Genomic DNA, 20,267 nt, shown 5'->3' on the forward strand with positions numbered 1-20,267 from the left:
CAATCGAATTCATTTTATTCTCTGGAAAGGGAAACTAAAGTGCTACTCGTTAATGAAAGCTACGCATCCCGTCTATACATTTTATTCACTCGTGTTTTCCCGTGATATGGAGTATTCTCGTGTCCCCCAGAGTTAAAAAAGAAAAAGAAAAAAAGGCACCAAACAATCTAGGAAATAGGATTAACTTGTCTTGCTATCTTGGGTGATGGCAGCTGTTCACTTTAAAAGTGTAAATCATCGTGTCAAATGAGCTTCTTTGGATTTGGACATGAATGGGGTTCCTCACATTCACCCCTCCATGTTTGCATAGAACAACTTAGCGTAGCTAACATTTTTAAAACCAAACCATAAGATGAAGATCTCGTACTTGAATCTGCATTAAATATTCTACATGAAAATAATATTTTAACATTAAAACACTGATCGATGAGCAATCGTGGCGTGCAAACCGACAGAGCTTTTAAATCAGGTTTTTATCTTCGTCCACTTGTTATAAAGATTCAAATGGTTTTTGTGTGAAGCACAACCTTAACATACAAGATGGATAAACTAATCTGATCTTGGGGAAGCATTCATTTTAAAAGTAATGTATTGAATGTTTCAGTTCTTAATTGCTAAAGATGCTTGTCTCACTTGTTCATCCTGAATAAAACTACAGGAACCACAGGTGTAGGAACACTGTTTTCACATACTTTTATTTCCACGGTTCTCCTCTAGCATTTTTTTTTTTTTTACATTATTATTTTTTTTTTTACATAAGAACAGACTTATACACAGATATTGAAGCAGGGCAAGGGGGTGAGGGAAGGAGACGAAAACCATACAAAATGGTGTCTACTCAAGCACAACAAAATCTATGTGTATAAAATTGTTTGGGTTGTTCCACTGTGGAGGCACCAACCTCTACCTCAATTCTTTTTTTTCTTCTTTTTTTTTTTAAATAGATTAATAAAAATACAATCTTTTTGAATGGACCTTTTTAAAGTGAACTGCAAAATTAAAGATCTAGAGGCATGACGACTTGCTGGCGGGCAATGTGGGTTGAGGACGAGGTCGTGGTCACGTTCAAAAGGTTGATGTCAACCCGCCTGGGGAAAAAAAAAATGTTGCTTTTAAAAATGGCACACAGCATCTAGCACTGGCTACTTTTCACCATATACTTTTACACTCAACATGATCAACAACGGCACACATTGGGGGAGGAAAAAAAAACAAAAAAAAAAACAGTCTTTTACTTTTCCCCCGTACGTTCCCATTCGCCTCGAAGTCTGCCTTCAAAAACATTTGCTCTCCGTGCTGTAGTGCTTCTTGTTAGACATGTTTTAGTGGAGAGAGCAAAGGGAAAGGAAACACAGATGAAGGTGTGTGTGAAAGGTGAGGTGTTAAGAGAGCAGCTTTGTGTGACAGTGGTAGGGTTGGCTCCATGCTGAAACATGGTGAGCTATCCGTTTAACACATATAGGACTGCAGAACGTCACATGGGTCAGCAGGACTTCCTACAGTCTGCAGCCACGAAAACCGAACCGACCTCCATGTCAAGTCCCCACATCGCCAAACTTCCCCGCATTAGTCACGACTTCTGCTGAGGAAGCTGTGAGGCATAAATACTCAATCTACAGATACCTAGCTAGAACATTTTTCACTCTTGCATATCACGGAGACCACGCACACACACTCGCACGCACGCACACACACACATAAACCACCTATGTGTATCTCAGTTGATGACTTCACAGTCCAGTATGACCACACATCTCTGTTAGGTGGCGCTTCACCAGACTGGCTGTTAGGTCTCCAGTTTGAAGCAGCACAGGGAGGTGAGGGGGGAGGGAGGGAGAGGAGGGGGGGGGAAGCCCTGGTGGGGTCACAGAGCTCGGGAATGTCAGTGTGCCTTCTCTTTAGTTTGTTTTTTTTAAAATAGTGTATCATTTCTAATCACAGATCCATTGATTGACCTGGCTGAGCCGGAGCGAGGCCCCCTTGGTCTGAGGAACCAACATGGCCGCCCGTTGCTTGGGTCAGGGAGGCTAATTTAACAGCCCTTCCCACCGGCAGCACTTGTGGTCTGCTCCGAGGCCCCCCTGGCTGCCTGCCTGCCTGCTGGCCTTCCTGCCTGGCGGCGGGTAAAGCGGTTATCTTGGACTTGGAGGATGGAGCCATGCACAGAGTGGCCTGTGGGATATGTGGAGAGAGCCTGGAGCTAGAGGCGTCTGCGACTCTGTCATCTGTTGGCTGGAAAGTAGTTTGGGTCCAGGTAGTTGTAACCTGTGCTCTGCGGCAGGCAGTAGTCCCTGTCTAGAAATGTGTCAGGCTGGTGCACCGGCTCTAGATGATGGTTCGGCTTGTGGGTCTCCGTCTTGAACAAGCTGGAAGAAGAGAAGGAGAATGCAAGAGTCACTATGTTTGACCCATACTGCAGTTATACAAATACACATGTATATATATGTATTAGTTAGGCTTAGTTATATATTGATAACTACGCCTGTTCAGAACCCAAGAGGAAATATTTAAACCGATCAGAACTGGATTAAAGAACCCGAGCCTTACTCTACATGTAATCCACCTGTCTTGTTGCAGCAGAGAGCTCATTAACACAGCAGGTCTCTGTTGTGTGAATAAAAGTGTGTGTGAGTGTGTGCGTGAACACTGAATAATTTGTGTCTTTGGAGATTCCTGAAGGTGACACAAGAAGAAGATGAGCTAAACCTCTGTGTCATAAAACACCTGAGATCATTTGTTTTTGTCTTTAAGAAGCAGCAAACTACGATGATAAATGTCACAGATGAACTTTGTTTCATCTAATCTAATACTTTAATCAGGAAACAACACCTTCATAATGAATACGTCTTCAGGAAAATCTATCAAATATTATCATTACAAGAAGACAGGACAGTCTGCTTCTTGCTTCTTCATTCATAATCCAAAAAAGTCCCTAAGTGTCTTAAAGCAGTCGTGTCATCCCTTACAGCATATATATCATAATACACTCAACATATCTCATTTCCATTTCCACATTATTTTTATTCTTCACGTAAACATCATCTGAATCTTGTTGTTTTTTTAACATCTTGACTCAGATGACAGAGATTAAGGGAACTCACCAGTCCGAGCAGTTGGAGCAAAAATCCACCGAGTTGTCTTGCGGACAATCCTGACAGTGCCACCGCACTCCCTGGATGGGATCCACGCCACACACGTCACACTGCACAAAATCCACAGACAGCACTTCTTCAGAACACAGATACTGAACAGTGTTAAACTACACAATGTTGGTATAAAAGCCTTGATGAGTGGATGAACAGCAAACATGAGATATATATATTGTTTAATATATATATATATATATATATTTTAAGTGTGGGTGAGGGTGGAGGTGTGCCGCTGGGTGAGAGCAGAGGCTTCAGAGCAGCAGTCACCAAACAGCAGTTTGTTTTGGTTTAATGCTCATGCTCAAGGGCGACATCTACTGGATGAAAAAGTCACACATTGTTCCTTTGATGACGTGCGGCAGTCTTCACCTTGTAGCCTACATGCCGCACACTGGCCTTGTCCTCCTGGATCTCCTGCAGGGTCTGTTTTTTTAGTCGCTTCAGCTCTAATAGTTCTTTGTACTCTGGCAAATTTCTCAACTCCACAGGAATCCCCTCCTCGTCCTGGTCGTGAGGAAAGGAGAGAAGAAAAAAAAGAACACATGGAGACTTAAAAACAGAATGAAAGAGGGGAGAAGACTGACTGGCTTCAGGACAAGCTAAGGAAAAACATGTCATCATGACTCCATGAATATAACTGGATGATGATAATCTCTGGTTGTTTGCAGCCTATCATTATTATCTCATTTTATCTGACCAAATGAAAAATAAACAAAAACCCCCTATCGTGCTTTTCTTCAGTTTGGAAATGAGTGAAAACTTCTGTCTTCTTCACACTTTGTGTCAGTAAACAGAATTATAATGTGCATACAGAACATCCAGGCTGAAAAACCTGACATCAGCATATCCACTTTAAATCAGAACGAGTGTTTTTTTTTTTAGGCTAACACATCAAGTGTTGGGGTGCTGGTGGTGCAGTGTGTTAAGGCTGTAGTTCTCCAGGCGGAGGCGGCCCGGGTTTGAATCTGATGAAGCCCTTACATAAATCTAAAAAATAAACATTTATATAAATCTTGATTTTTTTTTTACAGTGTGAAAAAAAGTAGCAGTGAAGGGTTTAGGTGTTTTAGATTTCAATCTGCAAAGAGCAAATATAAAAATAAATGAAATAAATCTTCAATCAAGGTCCTTTAAAGACGAGTTGAGCATGTCTGTCTTCACTTTGAGGCTGGAACGCCAACGCTTCTTTAAATTTACATTAATAGAGAGAGATGCTACCATATAAAGATTTGTGTCATGTTATAATTTATCCAAACAGGCCAGAAAATTCAGTTCAGGTTGTTCTTACTTAAAAGTCTAAAGAAAGCTTCACCAGTCACCAGACTGAGATGTTGCCATAAGGACAGTAACAAAACCCTTAATAAAGCAGAAAACTCCTCTCTAATATTGGTGAACCTGGAGGGGACAGTTTGGATGATGTGACGTCTTTGCGGACCCCCACGTTCCAAACTCTGTCACACATCCACGTCTTGACGGGTTCCCTGCTGATCTGCAGACACGTTTGCCCTCAGTGAACTTTTATTCCATCTCCTGAACATGGCCGGAGTAAGAGGCAGCCTGGTGAAGTGTGAAATTATTGTGGCCCATGCTGGCAACACCTTTATGACTTGTCTTCGTATCGGTGGTGTCGCAGTTTTTTATTAATGCTCTGGTGGAGCCAGCAGCCTGTGTTCTCAGCGGGGCATGGCGACCTGGATACATTTAAAGGTTACGGCCATCAAAGGCAAAAAAGAAAATGTCAGCTCTTGGATAATGGCGCGCACCGGGAACGGGGTCATTCAAATAAAAGAAATAAAAGGGTGGTGCTGGCCCGGCATCATGCTCTGATTGAACTGTTTCGTACACGCAGCTGTGATTGTACTGAAAAAGAAACGGGAAGACAAAAAGGGAGAGAATATTTCAATCAGAAATGTCGAAATGGTGTTTCGATGGAAGGGTCATGTGAAAGCGAGACGATGCAGTGACTTACTAAACCTCGTCTGATCGAAAAAGATTTAACATGCTCTTAACGGCACATAAAGTGAAGGGTTTCTCTGTCTTTATCTTACAGGTCACTGCCTACATGAGGAGATGAGGTGTGACTGAGTAAATGTGAACTTGTGATTATCTTAATGAAGCAAACCAGCACCACGGCCTCCTCTGTGATCAGTGACATTTAAGGTGGTTAAATCGGATCAGTTCTTCAGTCATTTACCAGGACAAAGAAACAGGAGTCAGATGTGTGCTACGAATGAAAGAGAGCCACCAACTGTGAGCCAAGTGCTTAGTTTGTGTGGCCCATGTACAGAGCCTGTAGTCCTCAGGGCAGGTTTGAATCCAAACGTGTGCAGCTCCTTTCCAGCATGGTCAGTCCCTACACTCCCTCACACTCATGCCCGTCTCTCTAATAAAAGGCATAGAAAGCCCCAGAATAAACGCAAAGTGGTCTGTGACGCGTCAGAGGACTGACCGAGTCCGAGGGGTCCTGCATGCTGCTGAAATACGCCGAGCGTTCGTCGTCATCGTCCATGAAGACCGGAGGCTCATAGGAGGTCAGGAAGGTAGACGGCCGGTACAGGTGCTTATTGAGGTGATGCTGCCTCTTGCTGGACGCCTGAGGAAAAACAAGAAAACGAGGACTACTACGGATGCCCGTCTGTGAAGACTACGCTAATAGAAGTGGATTAGTTAAGTCATGGCGTAGTTTAGCAAATGTTCAGTGGATGCTGCAACCTTTAAAATATCACCACAAATCCATTTCTTGTCAAGTCAAAATACGAGCTGATTAAATAAAAGATCAGATATTTCTTAGTGTTACTGATGAGCATGAATACATGGAGGCATTGAAGGCTTGGTTAAATACCTTTTTAGTGTACATGCAGAGGTTGGGTGTTCTTCCAGGCACAGGGATACCAGCTTTTGTCAGTTTGATGAAGTACTTCTGAACCCTACTGGCAACCTGGAATGTTTTAACAGGAAAACGTCTGCGTTAATGATTTCCAACAGAGGAGCAGCTGCTTGTAGTAATTGAGGTCATGAAAATGTTTCCAGGTTCTTAAAGGGGGAACAGTTTTCACACAAGTCTTTGCCTTTCAGCTCTGCTAAGTGCTCATACTACGTTCTCGCTATTTAACAGCCTGTTTCCATTGCGATGCATCAATGTCAGGAGATGCTAATAGAAACACAGAGAAGACAGCAGTACGACCAGTTCAAAGACAAACTGTGATGTGCTGTAGAGCTGGCAAAATGTAATTTTAGGGAAGTCAGATTTGGTCATTTAAAGGCAGGGTTAGTAACGTCTACAGATACACTTGTTGAGATTTTGGTTGACAGTGTCTTCAGGTCCTGACAAAAATGAATAATTGATGCGCTCCGTCATCTGTAGCAGTTAAAACGTTGACCAATGTCTGCTACGAGGTACCAATCTGATGAACCAATCACAGCCTCTCTGTCTCCCTGCTCGTTCTCTACCCCTTAAGAGTTGTTTTGTATGTATGATGGTAAAGCTTCACACAGTACGAGATGTGAGACGACGTGGTTTTTGCACAATGCAAGCGATGAGTCGAGGTCCGCTTCTGGAGCGACGACGCTCGTGCACGTAAGCAAAATGACAAACTCCATTTGCTGCTTGGACCTTTTTCAATGATGCTGATTTTAACAGGAAAAAGGTGGAGCTCAGACAAACTGCTCTGCAGCTAACACAAACTCCCTCTCACCTGTTTTGCTGTCCGATTGCCCAGCTCATCTGCGATCTTTTGCCATCTTCTGGACTCCACTTCTTCAGGAGGGAACTTAACAAGAAGCTGCTCCAGTTTTTTCTTTCAAAAAAAGAAACAGGAAAAGAGATTAATGACAGTTTGCTACAATATACCTCACTTAGAAGAAGACATACTTTACTGATGCAACAACAAGAGATTCAATTGTACACTCTGTTAAACATCACACACACACACACACACACACACACACACACACACACACACACACACACTAAAGGAGAGATGTCAGAGTGAGTGGGCTGCACACAGATCTGTGCCTCAGGAAGTGAACTGGCACCTCTCCAGCTATCAGACCATTTCCAGATTTGTTCTACATTGGGACTTGAACCGTCAACCCCTCTGGTTCCAAACCCAAGTTTAATCCTACAATAACAGTCAAACACAGCTGGGTCGCACCAATAACATGTTTTAGTTGCTCAAAGAACATCTTGTAAATCAAAGTGAGCTTCTTTGTTTTTTTTGAAGAATAAAACATTTCTATCAAATCAGAAATTCTCCACCACTGCTCCGGGTCCCGTTGGTGAATGGCGGTCTTCTGTAGAACAGAGCAAGAGATCTTACAAACTCGCTACCTACCTGTTCCTCCACAGTCCACAGCTGGTTAAATGTGTCAGGCTTGTTTGGGTGACAAATCCTCCCCCTGATCATCTGTCAGGAAAAACAAGAGTGACAGCCATGTTAAAAGAGTCGCGCAGAACAAAAATAATAGGCACACAACCGATTGAAAAGATCTGTGCATATGAACTGCCTGGCACAGTGAATCTGTCAGATTGACGGGCAGAGATGTGACTCGAGATGCGTCATGTGAAGACCCAGGAGAAGAAGAAGAAAAAAGCGCTCTTGACTGACAAACATGATCCTGTTAGAATTCAGGGAGTGTCATCTGTGAGAATGCAAATGTGTCTTCACAAAACAAACGGGGAGAGCAACAGGAATGATCAAGCAGTTGTTTGCTTTGTGCTAAACGCTCGGCGCGGTCTAATCCCAGCAATCAATTAAAATTGAAAGGGAGACGACAAACATAAACAGACATAAAACACAATCAGAGGTAGACGAGACGTTTCTACGTTTCCATAGATACCACCTGCATGCTTCACTCTGCTGAGCATCAAAAGGAGGGGGGGGGGGGGGGGGTGTGTCAGAGCAGGCAATGTCACCTGGCAATTCGAGGCTACGGTTAGGACAATGCATGTGTAATGTTTGCCTCGAATGATGAGCTGGGAGAAAGGAGGTTTTCCCTGTCAAATAAATGGAATTTTAAATTCAGACTTTTTAAATGGTGAGAAAACAAAAAGAAAGCTGTAAATTGAGCACAATTGATTCAAACGCTGCCCAACACCTGGATGCATGCGTGTGTTTACAGATTCTCCAGTAAGGAGGCAGAGCTGTACCTGCGTTTGCCTGCTGCTGTCAGGTGCATCACTCATGGGCAGAGAGGTGTACATGGTGGAAGACTCGCCTTCCTTCTTGGCTTCAACAGGACTTTTTGGTCGATCGGGCAAACCTGACGGGCGGACATGAGCGGGATTTATCATTCTCGTGATTGTTCGTGCATAATATTAGTAAGTCCGTGTTCCTGCACCGAGATTAAAGATGAACACAATCTGCACATACCTTGGTCAAAGATCAGCTGTAGCCGCCTAGTTTTGCGTTTCTTGTCACAGAACTCTCTCTCAAAGTCACCGAGGCCTGAGGTGTACTGCTCCCACGCCACGTCAGGGAGCTGGACCACTCGCTGAGGACACGGCAAGCTCAAATTCACCTGAGGGTCAAAAGAAACACTTTCAAAATTCATTCAAGGTGTTCACATGGTTAGATACGTCACATGTTAGAAGACATCAACAGTCACATTGAGACACATGTAGCTCTTACATTCAGTCTATTATAACTCTACTCATCCTGCTATATATGACTTTATTCATCCAACACTGCAGAGCGCTGTGGACGCCCTCCCTAAACAGATCAAGAACAGTTTGAAGCAAGCTTACTGGAGCAGAGCTGAACAATGCATAGAAAAAAGAAATGTAGGACATGCTTATGTTTTGACAACATTGTAATCTCAGAATCTGTTCACTGTCCTTGACAAAGACGCTGCCTCGATGAGCGACAGGCAGTTAGTCTTCCAGTCTAACCAGAAGATTGTTATAAAGGATGACTTTTCTGCTCTCCATTGTTTCCAGCCTGACTACAACAATGAATCAATGAATTCAAGTCATTTAGAGTTCAATCCCTCATTAGTCCATGCACTTCTGCTGTTCTGTTCACGGAGGTTTTAAACTCGGACAGCCTTTATTGATTTCAGGTTTTAAAGGAAACACTATTTATTATCTCACGAGTTTAAAACGTTGTGGGCATGTATTTTTCAAAAAACAATAACGTTTCACTGTTTCAACATTTGACATGTTGTCATTGTGATTTGTGCAGTCAAACATGACGTTTCAACCATTTGACACTTACACAATATCACAACTTTGTTTTGGTTGGAGTTAGAGTTCATGAAATGACTGTTTCAAACCGACCATTTGAAGAACAACTGATTCTTAGATTATGATTATATTCTTACAGATTATTTATATCATTGAGTTTTCTCAACAAATGTTGGCATAAATATTCACCAGAATGCATTAAATGATGTGTTGGATGCTCAACATTTCCTGGAGGAATCAAAGTGCCCACATCTTATTACTTATCAACTACATGAACCCTGTTGATTTGGATGAAGTGAATCACTGTTGTGGTTCTAAATAAATACCATGACATATTATAACATTTACTGTTCGACATATCTTAAATATCTCTGGTTGGGAGAATGAACAGTGTGCACATTGTGGCCCAGTTGTGCACGGGTGCAGAACCAGGCTTCAGTCAAGACGGTGGAAAAGTCTGCACACTGCTTCACAGGGAACAGAAAATTTATTCCATCAACGTTACACCCAGCGAGATATTCCTCAGGAGAAAAGCCGAGAACATGATCTTGTGCGCCTTTCCTCAGAGAAAGGCTGCTGTTTGTTTAGAAACAGGAACATTTTTAGACCTGTGCATTAGTTACCCGTTTCTGGAGCTGCTCTACAAAGCTGATGGGATCGGCAAGTGCCTCTCTCTGCTGACGCGCGAGCGTCTCCAGGTCCAGGATGGCCTGTGTACGCTGGGCCTCGAGAACTCCGATAGTCTGCAGCAGCCTCTGATAACTGACATGGAGGGAAGAGAGGTTAGACAACAGGAGGAGGAAGGGCCTGCTTACATTATTTAACCTGACACTTGCAATGCGGCAGTGCATCAAACTTTTAGACCCCAGACGATACATTATTCAAGCAGCGTTCAGAGGCTAAACACTCGAACGTGAACCATGTCACTGTATTTTACAAATTAAGTGCTTAAACGTTGTAGGGTGTGTTCAAATTCTTGACACTGACTGGGACTTGTGCGGCTCAGAGAAGCCGCTTGCACTATTATAAAACAGATCTAGTTGTACTTTTAAAGTGAAATACAAGACGTGCTGCAGGTACGTTAAAAAAAAGAAAACACAACTGAAGCACTAGCATGTTCTGCAATGTGTTAATCCCTCACATTCCTAAGTAATATGAAAACCTTTAGCATGACACACACTGGGGGTTTGAAGTGCGTGTAGCAGTGCTCGAGGAGCCTCTTGCGTTGCAGAAGCTTGACCTTTCCACTCGCACCCTCTGGGGCAAGAGAAGAACTGCAAACTGAGCTGTGGGTGACTAAGTGTGGCACTGACTCAGAGGCCTTACAGTGTGAGCAGAGCGACTGTAGAGGAATCAACGCGAACGAGCCCCGCGTTCTACGTGGCCGTGGCCGTACCCGGACGCAGGTGCTCAGTGAAGCGGAGTGGATCGATCTGCTCTAATGGGACGTGAGTGAAAATCGATGCACAGGACACGGTTTATTCAACAGCTGCTGGAGCTTTAAAACAAATCCTTCAAGCGACAACGTTCAAAACGTGTCGACTGTGTTTAACCCCCGCGTCTCTTCATCAGCTACAGTTCCGCACTACATGAAGCAGCGCTGACCTTGTAAAGCACAAGAGAGTGCATTTCGTGCGAACTAAATCTGTCGTTGCAGCTGTGGCACCGAACCCGCTTCTGCAAATGTCCTGCACCAGAGATTTGATCTGATTCCCATGTCGAGAGTCAGAAACAAAAAGCAGCATGCATGCAGGCTGCCTCGTGAATTGACAGCTCATCTTTGCATAAATCCCTTTCAGGGAAACGAGGAGGATTGGTTCGGATTTCTTAGCACTCTGAACTTCATCCATGTGTCCGGGGACAGGGTTTCATTGCCATCTACTGGGCCTGAGGTCAACTGGCACACCCTGGTGCCAAATGAAAGCTTCCCAGAACAAGACAACATTAATGACTGATAACAGAGGATGCTTTTGCAATTTTTGCATATTGTAAGTGCAGAAAGCTGTGTCTAAACAGTCGAAGCTGTATTATAAGAAGAGAAGTTTTTCCGCACTCATACCATTAATCATGTCGCCGTCACTTCTCCATATTCAGCAACTCTAAAATGCCAAGTCATGCTTGCTAAAAAACGACTCAGCAATGTATTGATTCAAGAACTTTAAAATGTCGCTTATGCAGCACAGCTTAAAACTTGGCAAGTAAGAGAAACTTTATCGAATTACACCGGGAGTCCACTCTCAAGATCTGAAACATCAACCAATACAGGCGCCAAAGACAAAAGGGACATCACCTCAAAGACACCTCTCCTCCCGATCCAAGCCTGCCCTCGCCATTTCAAGATGCATCATGAATCAGCTGGCTTGCCACTGATCAGTAACGCGGTAGCTGAGTGAGCACAGCAGGAGACCTGTCTGCTGACATAAACATCCAAGCTCGCATGACAACCGACAACGACAGAAGGAACCGGGCCAGGCCCAGAAATGAGTTCCCCTCTGAAACGACTCATCTTACTGAGAAAAGAGCGAACATCCAACCTCCACAAGCCCTGAAAATCTGGGAAGTGACAAGTTGATTCACACATTCTCAGAACCCCATTTAAAGTGGAAATGAAGTGTGGGAGCGTGTAAAACCTGAACAGTAAGACGGCAGCTATACTTAGCTGCTTACCGATAGTCCCTTAAAATAACTGTGATCATTCGAACAACGTGTTAGTGGTGCAAAAGCCAGAAACACTCGAGTGCAAATTGGATGCTACCGTTTTTTTTAGTCTTTGTAAGCACTAACAAAAGACTACATAACAGAAGCTTTACGCTTTTAACCTGAACCACCTCCTCAAACTGTCATTTAAACTTAAAGGCCTTTATCACTGAAAATGGCCCATAAACTTATTCAGCCTGTGAGGAAGCAGCCACAAGAAGATCATTAGGAACTACTGATCAGCTTGTCAAAAATGCTCTTTGGCCCTTTTAACAAACAGTGTTTTCACTGATTGACTCACTTCTAAAAACACAAGTAAAGACAGTAAAAAAAAAATTAAAAAAAAAGAAGCTTTTTGATCAGACATCTAAAGTCCTTCACCGATATGTCCTGATCACACGTCGCTAAATATCTTTTACAGAGTAAGAGAAAATGTATCCTGATGAAAAATCTCCTTTATCTTGTCCAATGCTCTATTGTATGTTTGAAATGACGGTCCTTGCTATCGCCTGCTTTTCTGTTGGCAGAGGAGAGGAAATGTCTTTGATAAGTCAATAAACATGAGATCAGGTATCAGCACACGGGATTAAGGGACTGTGTGGATGCCACAATGTATTGGCAGTGGACATTTTTTTTGTTTGTTTTGTTTGGGTCTAAAACAGAAAGCTTCTGCTGAGTTTTACATCGTACGGAGCTGGAAGCTGCTCTGCTGTTTCGAACATGTAGTTTCACCAAAAAAAAACTTTATCTCTCAGACACTCTTCAGCAAATAAATTTGTAATATTTTCCATTCAACCTGAGCTGGGCAGCACAACGATGGCCATATCCATAGAGTTTGAGTAATATAAACAACAAGTATGCATTTTTTTTAACAGTTTGGCAGATTGGCACAACAACGTGTAGTGTTAAATTTGTTCAGATCATCAAAATCCTACAGTAAGTGTGTTCACTTAGACTATGTTTTTAAAACTATCACTAGCCTAAAAACATTCAACAGAAAACACACCAAACATTAGAATATGTGGACCCAGTGAAGTAACCCAGTGATTACAGTGTAGTCATCAACCTGGGTAAAAGGTGCATAAACAAAAGAAGAAGAATCCTCTGGGAGCTCCTACGTACTCTTTGTTGTGTTTAAGTGCCAGGTGGTCTGACTCAAAGTAATACACATCAGGCTCCTCCTCCTCTTCCTCCTCCTCCTCTTCCTCCTCTGCAGCCTGGCTCTTTGTCAGCTCCTTGCCCTCCACAAGCCCAGCGTCCTCACCACCTGTCCTGTCCCCAGGATCCACGCACACGAGCTCCTCGATGGAGGGGCCCACAGGTTCCTCAACCATCGGGCACTCCTCCTCCTCCAGTCCAACCACAACCTCCCCCTCCTCCCTCAGGGGACCATTGTCTCTGGGAGGAGAGCTGAGCTTGGAGGAGGAGGCCTTGCCACCGCTGGCAGCCCTCCTGGGTGAAGTCCGCAGGGTGTATCTGTGTTCATAGAGCTCTGTGAAAGAGGGAGGTGTGCTGGATATGGAGGGGGTGCAATCTGGCTCTGTGGGGGAGGGGGTAGTTGCGAGAGGGGGTGTAGTTTCTCCTGAGTTGCTGTTGTTGTTGATTGGACTATTGTTCATGTTGGAGGAGGTGGAGGCAGAGGCTTCCTGCAGCGGTGTCACTGGCCGACCGTTGGTGTTGTTCTCAGTCTGCGTCACCTGCTCCTCGTGGGCGAGACACAGCGGGTTGCCCACCACGTCGACCTCAACCTCCTCCACCTCCTGCTCCTCAGCCACGATCAACTCAGGGACAGATTCCTCCGACACAGCCTCTAAAGTCGGCGCACATGAGGCAGGCGAGTCCTCCGGGACCTCCATCTGCACAGGGACAGAGTTTCTACAAGGCACGGTGGGGTCAGGGGATGAGGGTGCCGCCGTCTGGCTGCCGTTGAGCAGAGACAGGCAGTTGCTGGCAGAGGAGGGATTTGCACTTGGCTCTTCGGTGAGCGTGCAGTTTTCCTCCGCCTTATTGTCTTTGAGTCCATTCGAGGCCTTATGAGCATGCGGGGGCAGCGCTGGCCCGTCACACTCCACATGGCCATCCTCTGCTTGCCCCCCCGACAGCTCAGCCTCGTCTTTGCCGAGGACGGGCGAGGAGTTTTGGCTGGGAAATTCTTCACAACTGCTCTCCTTGCAGGGCTCCGAGGCCGATACCGGACTTTCAGTTTTTCGAAGCACAGGGTCCTCCTCGTGTCCCTGAGAATCTCCAGAGCGGGAGCACCGCTTGGCCCTTTTGATTTGAGTGCAGGCATCGCGGGCCCCCTTCCCTCTATCGCAGTTCTCGGGACTCGCGTCTTTTTCTAAACAATACACGCCACGCTTCCTCGAGCTGGTCCATTGCTCTGCTTCAGCGGAAGACGCATTCAAATCAGTCACCTTCCCCGGCAACGAGACCTGCTGCTCACCGTCCTGCTGAGTGTCTGGCTTTGCGTCCTGCTTGTTGTCCTGCTTCGACTCCTGCTTAACGTTTTGTTTGGTATCCTGTTTTGACTCCTGCCTGCTGTCCGCTTTGGGGTCCTGCTTGGACTCCTCCCTAACCTCTTGTTTGTTGTCCTGCTTCGACTCCTGCTGCTTGGCGTCCTGTTTCGACTCCTGCTGCTTGGCGTCGTGTTTCGAATCCTGCTTGGCGTCCTGCTTAGACTCCTGCTGCTTGGCGTCCTGCTTCTTCTTAGGCGAGCGGGCCCGGGGCAGCGGAGACACCGAGGTCTCCTCCGGCTGGGCGATGCTGCGGTTCCTGAGGGTTCGGCCACAAAAGTTCTCATCCAATCCATTGAGCCCCACTGATGACCTTGTGACACGCGAGGATCGGGACGCGGCCATACTACGGCGGGTGCCTACAGACTCCTCATCCTGGTGCTCTCTCCTCTGCAGCAGAATCTGGGCACCTGCAAACACACACACACACAGAAACAAGCACTTCATTAGTTTGAAATAATAGCAAACCTTTAAAGCTCAACGAAGTCATCATAGCACTAGCTCTGCCGCAGCAATGTGTTTGATTGGTTTCACTGGCCAACAACGCTCAAAATTAGTAACATGAATGGTACCCTGGGGTGTTTGAAACAAAGCCTTAACCAAAAGGTCTTTGTTGACTGCTGCTCGGATCATTTCTCAGCTCACACCAGAGGTATTGATTTCTCCTTGTCATTGTAACTAAGCAACACCCTCTGTCCACGGGCAAAACTAGAGGTCTTATCGCGGGTCGACAAAGTGGCAGATTGTATACTAACAGACTATAATGCAGGAAACAATGAGGTCAAATCTTCCATCCTTGCTTTAAATGACTAATCGCACAACAGCTTTCTTTCAACGCTCCACAACTCGATCTATATACGTCACGACTCATCTGGGTCTGATCTGCAAATCTACACAAAGTGACGACAAGCATGAAAAGCCCCCTCAGGTGTAAAAGCGTTTGACTTACTACATGCTGAACGACCCGCAATCACACCAAAATTAAATCAAACATATTTTCAATACGCCATCAGTTTGTGTTTTATGGTTCAGTGGGAGTGCATTTATTTCCTCCTCGTAGAGATGACTGCTTAATGTGTCACACACAGAAAAATCTGATTCTGCCACTGTCATCCACACAGATAACACTGCAAACATGAGTTAGTCTTTGCACGCTGTAGGCTTTATCTTTTTATAACAGGTGTGCCAGAGCACCAACAGGCTGCAACTTATCAGAACGTACAAAAAAAAATAAAAATAAAATTCTGACAACAAGAATCCTACACGAGGCTTATAGGCTTAGAGTGAGGGCAACCATAGGGGCTTAGGGTATGACGATTCACTTCCTGACACAATTTAAGGCACAACAAAGCCTTCCCAAAATTGCTCTGTGTGTCGCCTGAGCTATCCCGCGGATGAAGTGTATTACTGTGCATGTGAACAGAAATCCTGGCTTACAGTCTGTACTGGAAAATAAACACAATCTAAATGCTACCAGCCACTGATAAGTAGTCAGCTTAAGATATTTCATTCTCTACTAAATAATCCATTTCAACAGATGCAGTGACAGCCGATGTAATACATGTCAGATGAGCCATTATAATTCCCCTCCTAACACCTTAACCTTATTCACATCATACATTTCCCTCATTAAAGGTTCAATCAATCAATATTTGTGTAGCGTCGACTCACAACAACTGTTCTCTCAAGACGCTTTACAAAAGAGCAGGCAGGATTTTGCTTTCTTTGTATTCCTGGCGTTCCTGTTGCACACACTTGACATGGGGTCGGAGCAGGTTGTTATTAAGGCCAACATTACTTGAATTAGCTGTATGTAGTGGGGTACTTCACGATCAAGCCTGAAGATAGAAGAATGTCGCTTTGGAAATACATCGATGTGAAGAAAATGAAACAACAAACAAACCAAAAAAATGCTTCTTTTTCCTGATACCAGCAATTAGAAAAAAAACTCATGTTAGTGGGCAGGCCTGGGTTTTCTGTCAGCATGTAGGCATGCAGTTAAACTAAGTCTGGGGAAATGTTAAGATTACACGCAGGGGTAAAGAGAGATTTCTGTCCTGGTAAGAGAAAACACCCATTTCCATGGAAAAAAAAAAACTCGAACCAAACCACACATATAGACGAGTTGATATTGAAGTCTCCTCTAGCTCAGAGCTCCAAATAATAAATCTAACAGTGCACAAAAAAAAAAAAAACAAGGCTTGCTTAAGGTTACACTAAGGTGACATTCAAGGGGAAATGATCTCACACGGTGTCCTTTTGCAGAAGATGAGACATAGCTGAAGTATATCCTTGTAGGGAGGAGAAATTATAGCATCAATTAGCATTGTGGTCATGCTCATTTACATTAAATGCAAGTACATCAATGTGTGGGTCAACCTCAGTCAGAAGTGATTTAAAAGCTCCTTGCTGCCTTGCTTGGGACAATCTCTCCCTTGTCATAAACTTTGCTTACACATCAACAACAAAGCCAGAGGCTGCGCTTGCCACAAATACATTTCGATATTTCTTTCTGGGGGGGGGGGGGGGGGGTAACGTACCCGTCACCTGGAACGAGCTCTACCACACGCACACATTACTCACACAACCTTAAAGACTCCAACTGAGAAACGCTAATGTGATTTGTCCAAGCAGAAAATAAGAGTGAGGAAAAAAAGGCGACAGAAGGGAGGAACGCCGTTCAGACTGAGCACTCTCACCCTCAAATCAGCCAAACTAATAAAGCCTGCTCCTCTGACATGCCCTCAAAAAAAGAAAACTAATCACAGCTTCAAACGGATCAAGGCTACAGTTGTTGGGGTTTTTTTATGTTAGAGTCACAAAACGAAAAGATTTTGATCACACATCCTTCCACGTTGTTAGGAAGGCTTTAAAAGCCTAAAAAAAATTGAATAAAAATGTAATGCTGCCTACAGATAACTGTTAGAAACAGTTGAATAAAAGCTTAGCAACCACAAATGATTTAATAAGGCAACTTATCTTGGCTTAAACTCTGTAGGTGTAATAAAAAAAATGCCAGTTCTGGATCGTTGGATGTTGTAAAATGGTCAGAGATGGGGAGTGTGTGGGATCTTTCTTTTTTTACAGTCCAAGCTGGTGCCAGGTGAACGTGCAAGAGCTTTATACTTGAGGACCAATTGTCATCATATTCTTAACTCATGGCAGTCTCCTTGGTCGGTGCATGTGGCAGCAAGTGTTTGGGGAATTAACAAAACATTAAAGTCATGTAATAAAGTACATTTTCTTTATGCACATTAAGATTTTAATTTAAGGCCACTTGTCTGTCTCTCCTGGTTGAATTTAGTATGAAAACATCCATCAAAATAAATATATTTCTGTTTGAGACTATGTTGTGGTCTAGTTTACATTATTTGAAACTATTAACTGCTGTTGGTAGAATGAGAGGGACTTTTTTTTTATTTCCGTCTCTCTCTCTCATTCCTGAGTTAGATGGCTACATATTCAGCTTGTTCCCAACACCATTTAGGATTTGCTTCTGCCTTAGACAAACAGCCAAGCATAGACACATAGGCAAATGGACAGACTAACAAAACTTTATTTTTACTACTAAATAAAATATCCAAGTTATCACAGCCAATATCAATGTTTCATTTAAAAAAAACCATGATATGGATAACTACTGTGGTTGAGCTAGTAATAAATCATGTCAACACTGAGGCCATAATGTCTGATGAGGGTCAAAAAGAGGCAGTGCTTTGCTTTATGGGGTCAAACGCCAAAGAGGTTGTGAACCACTGCTTTACACAACAAATCTGTACTTGATATATACTTTGTGAGATTGCTGGAGGCTTTATAACAGTGGAAAGTGCTCAGCTTCTGTTTTAAAGATTAGATCCACACATTTAACTGGTTACTCCATTGGCAATATAACTATATGTAAACATCTTATCGTTAAAACCTATACTGAATAAATGCAGAAAAAGATCAAGTTCACTTTATCATTGCAAATAACACCTCAGCAGTAAACGTCTTTACGTATCGTCTTTACTCTGCAGCAGGGAGGTTTGAATAAGTCCATTAAAGTCACACAAACTAAACTGGTCCTGACGAGACTAAACAAATAACAGCTTTCCCTTACAGGAGGCAGTTTAATAATTAATTCTGCAAGTGTGAAAGCCCGGATATGTCAGTGCAGGCACACACACAAACAGCAGCCCCAGTGTGTGACTGTCTTCTCAATCAAACCACTTCCTGTACTTTAGGAAAGCGCGTGTTTGTATGGGGAGGTTAAGTGAACACGTGCTTATTGCATTACGGACCTAAATCTACACATGGGATATTTGCTGTAGTAAAGCGAGGCACACATTTAAATTACAGCGAAACAGCTATTGGTTGAACAAAACGCACAACTTATAAGTGAAATGTGAAGACTCGTCTAAGTCAAGTTAATGTCCCTTAAACAGGGTTTAAAGCGTGGTGCTGGATTACTTATCTCTGTGTCTGACCTGCAGTCCAGTACTTCCAAAGGAAGGGCCTATGTGCAAGGAAAAATCCACGGAGTATGTTTTGGTATACATACCGATGAGAATCACTCAAATCCCAACACAGCAGCGTCTCTCATGCCCCGGGTACACTGTGGTGGACTGAAGTTGGTAGCTGGAGGATGCTACTAATCAGAGACTAGACGTGCACGTGCCGCCGGCTACCTACCTTAACACTAGTTTGCAGCAGGTGAACTCAAAAGTTCAGGATTAAAACTCCAAGCACGCGTCCTCCTGACATAACAAGCCGGTTTGGCTTTAAATGGACCTGACGAGCAGGCTAAATGTTAGCACGGACCAACTTCCCGAGCCAACGTTATTTGACCTAGCTTGTCGTTAAGCGGGCTAACCTCATCAAACTAACTTACCGTTAGCTCTAACGGCTGTAAATAAAACACTTAAACAAACCAACACAGAGATTGTTGTCGTCCGTGATATTAATATATTACCCCCAAAAACATTTTATTTCACATCCGTTGAATGTGTACGCTATAATCTAACCATGCCAATTTGGTTTTTTTTCTGTTTTCTTTGAGAGACTAGTTAGCCGAGTCGGCTAATGATCCCGTCGCTAGCACAACAAACGACACAGAAATAAGTCTACACATGTCTAATAAACTCATAATTGGCACCGCTACTAACATTGCGTTTCGTCAAGGTTATATTTAGACTCATACGCGTAGCCACAAGTAGCATGGTGTATCTACTGAACAGTGCAGTTAGCAGGTACGGCTAGCCAAGGCAGCATAGAATCAGCTAGCCGAGCTAGCTGATTGTTCCGCGCATAACTTTGCCGATATATTTGTGTACTTCTAATGATGCCGGCCGTAGACATTTTTGGTGGGCTATTAAACTCCGGATTTTTAATTTGCTTTAATGCGATCACTGAAATTGCTGTGCACTCATAAATAGCGTTTGTAGCTCAAGAATTACACATACCTCACTTCCGTAAATTTGCTGCACGTTCGGCCGCAGCCATGTTTCCAATCCAGTCAACTAGTCGGGGTGTGTGAGCCGACACTACCGCGCTCGTCAAAATGCAACGCTATACAGTACATTTTTACACCCTGCCAAGATTGCAGACTGTCAAATATTGTTGTAGGAACTCCGCTTAACGTTGTCTGTTCCAGGCTACTAAGAAAATAGACAATGGCGCTGCACATTTGGCTTTTCCCTGATAATTTATCCCATCCTACAACCACTTACAAACCTTACACAAAAC

General features: G+C 43.8%; 1 protein-coding gene across 4 annotated transcripts; it reads right to left on the bottom strand.

Moving 5' to 3' along the window:
• Positions 1-668: 668 nt before the first annotated feature.
• Positions 669-20,222, bottom strand: zzz3 (zinc finger, ZZ-type containing 3). Of its 4 annotated transcripts, XM_079348911.1 has the most exons (13): positions 19,985-20,222; positions 14,607-14,953; positions 13,153-14,525; positions 9,957-10,095; positions 8,522-8,669; positions 8,299-8,411; positions 7,484-7,555; positions 6,845-6,946; positions 5,992-6,087; positions 5,599-5,742; positions 3,519-3,653; positions 3,102-3,202; positions 669-2,366 (listed from the first exon to the last, which is right to left on the bottom strand). In XM_079348911.1, the coding sequence occupies exons 2-13, from the start codon at positions 14,886-14,888 to the stop codon at positions 2,222-2,224; spliced, it is 2,850 nt and encodes a 949-aa protein (XP_079205037.1). In that variant the 5' UTR covers positions 14,889-14,953; positions 19,985-20,222; the 3' UTR covers positions 669-2,221. The 4 variants fall into 4 exon arrangements, with proteins under 4 accessions (XP_079205037.1, XP_079205034.1, XP_079205036.1 ...); XM_079348908.1 differs by having other exon boundaries at positions 13,153-14,953; XM_079348910.1 differs by lacking the exon at positions 19,985-20,222 and adding an exon at positions 19,215-19,936 and having other exon boundaries at positions 13,153-14,953.
• Positions 20,223-20,267: the final 45 nt, after the last annotated feature.

Source organism: Symphodus melops (genome assembly GCF_947650265.1).
Source record: "Symphodus melops genome assembly, chromosome: 7".
Taxonomy (NCBI): Eukaryota; Metazoa; Chordata; class Actinopteri; order Labriformes; family Labridae; genus Symphodus; species Symphodus melops.

Bases quoted from the DNA above. Each gene is read 5' to 3' on its own strand.
- zzz3 (XM_079348908.1), bottom strand. From the start codon at position 14,888: ATGGCCGCGTCCCGATCCTCGCGTGTCACAAGGTCATCAGTGGGGCTC. The intron at 3,654-5,598 runs GTCAGTCCTCTG...CCTCACGACCAG, and splicing joins TGCAGGACCCCTCGGACTCG to GACGAGGAGGGGATTCCTGT. The intron at 3,203-3,518 runs GTGAAGACTGCC...GATTTTGTGCAG, and splicing joins TGCGGCATGTAGGCTACAAG to TGTGACGTGTGTGGCGTGGA.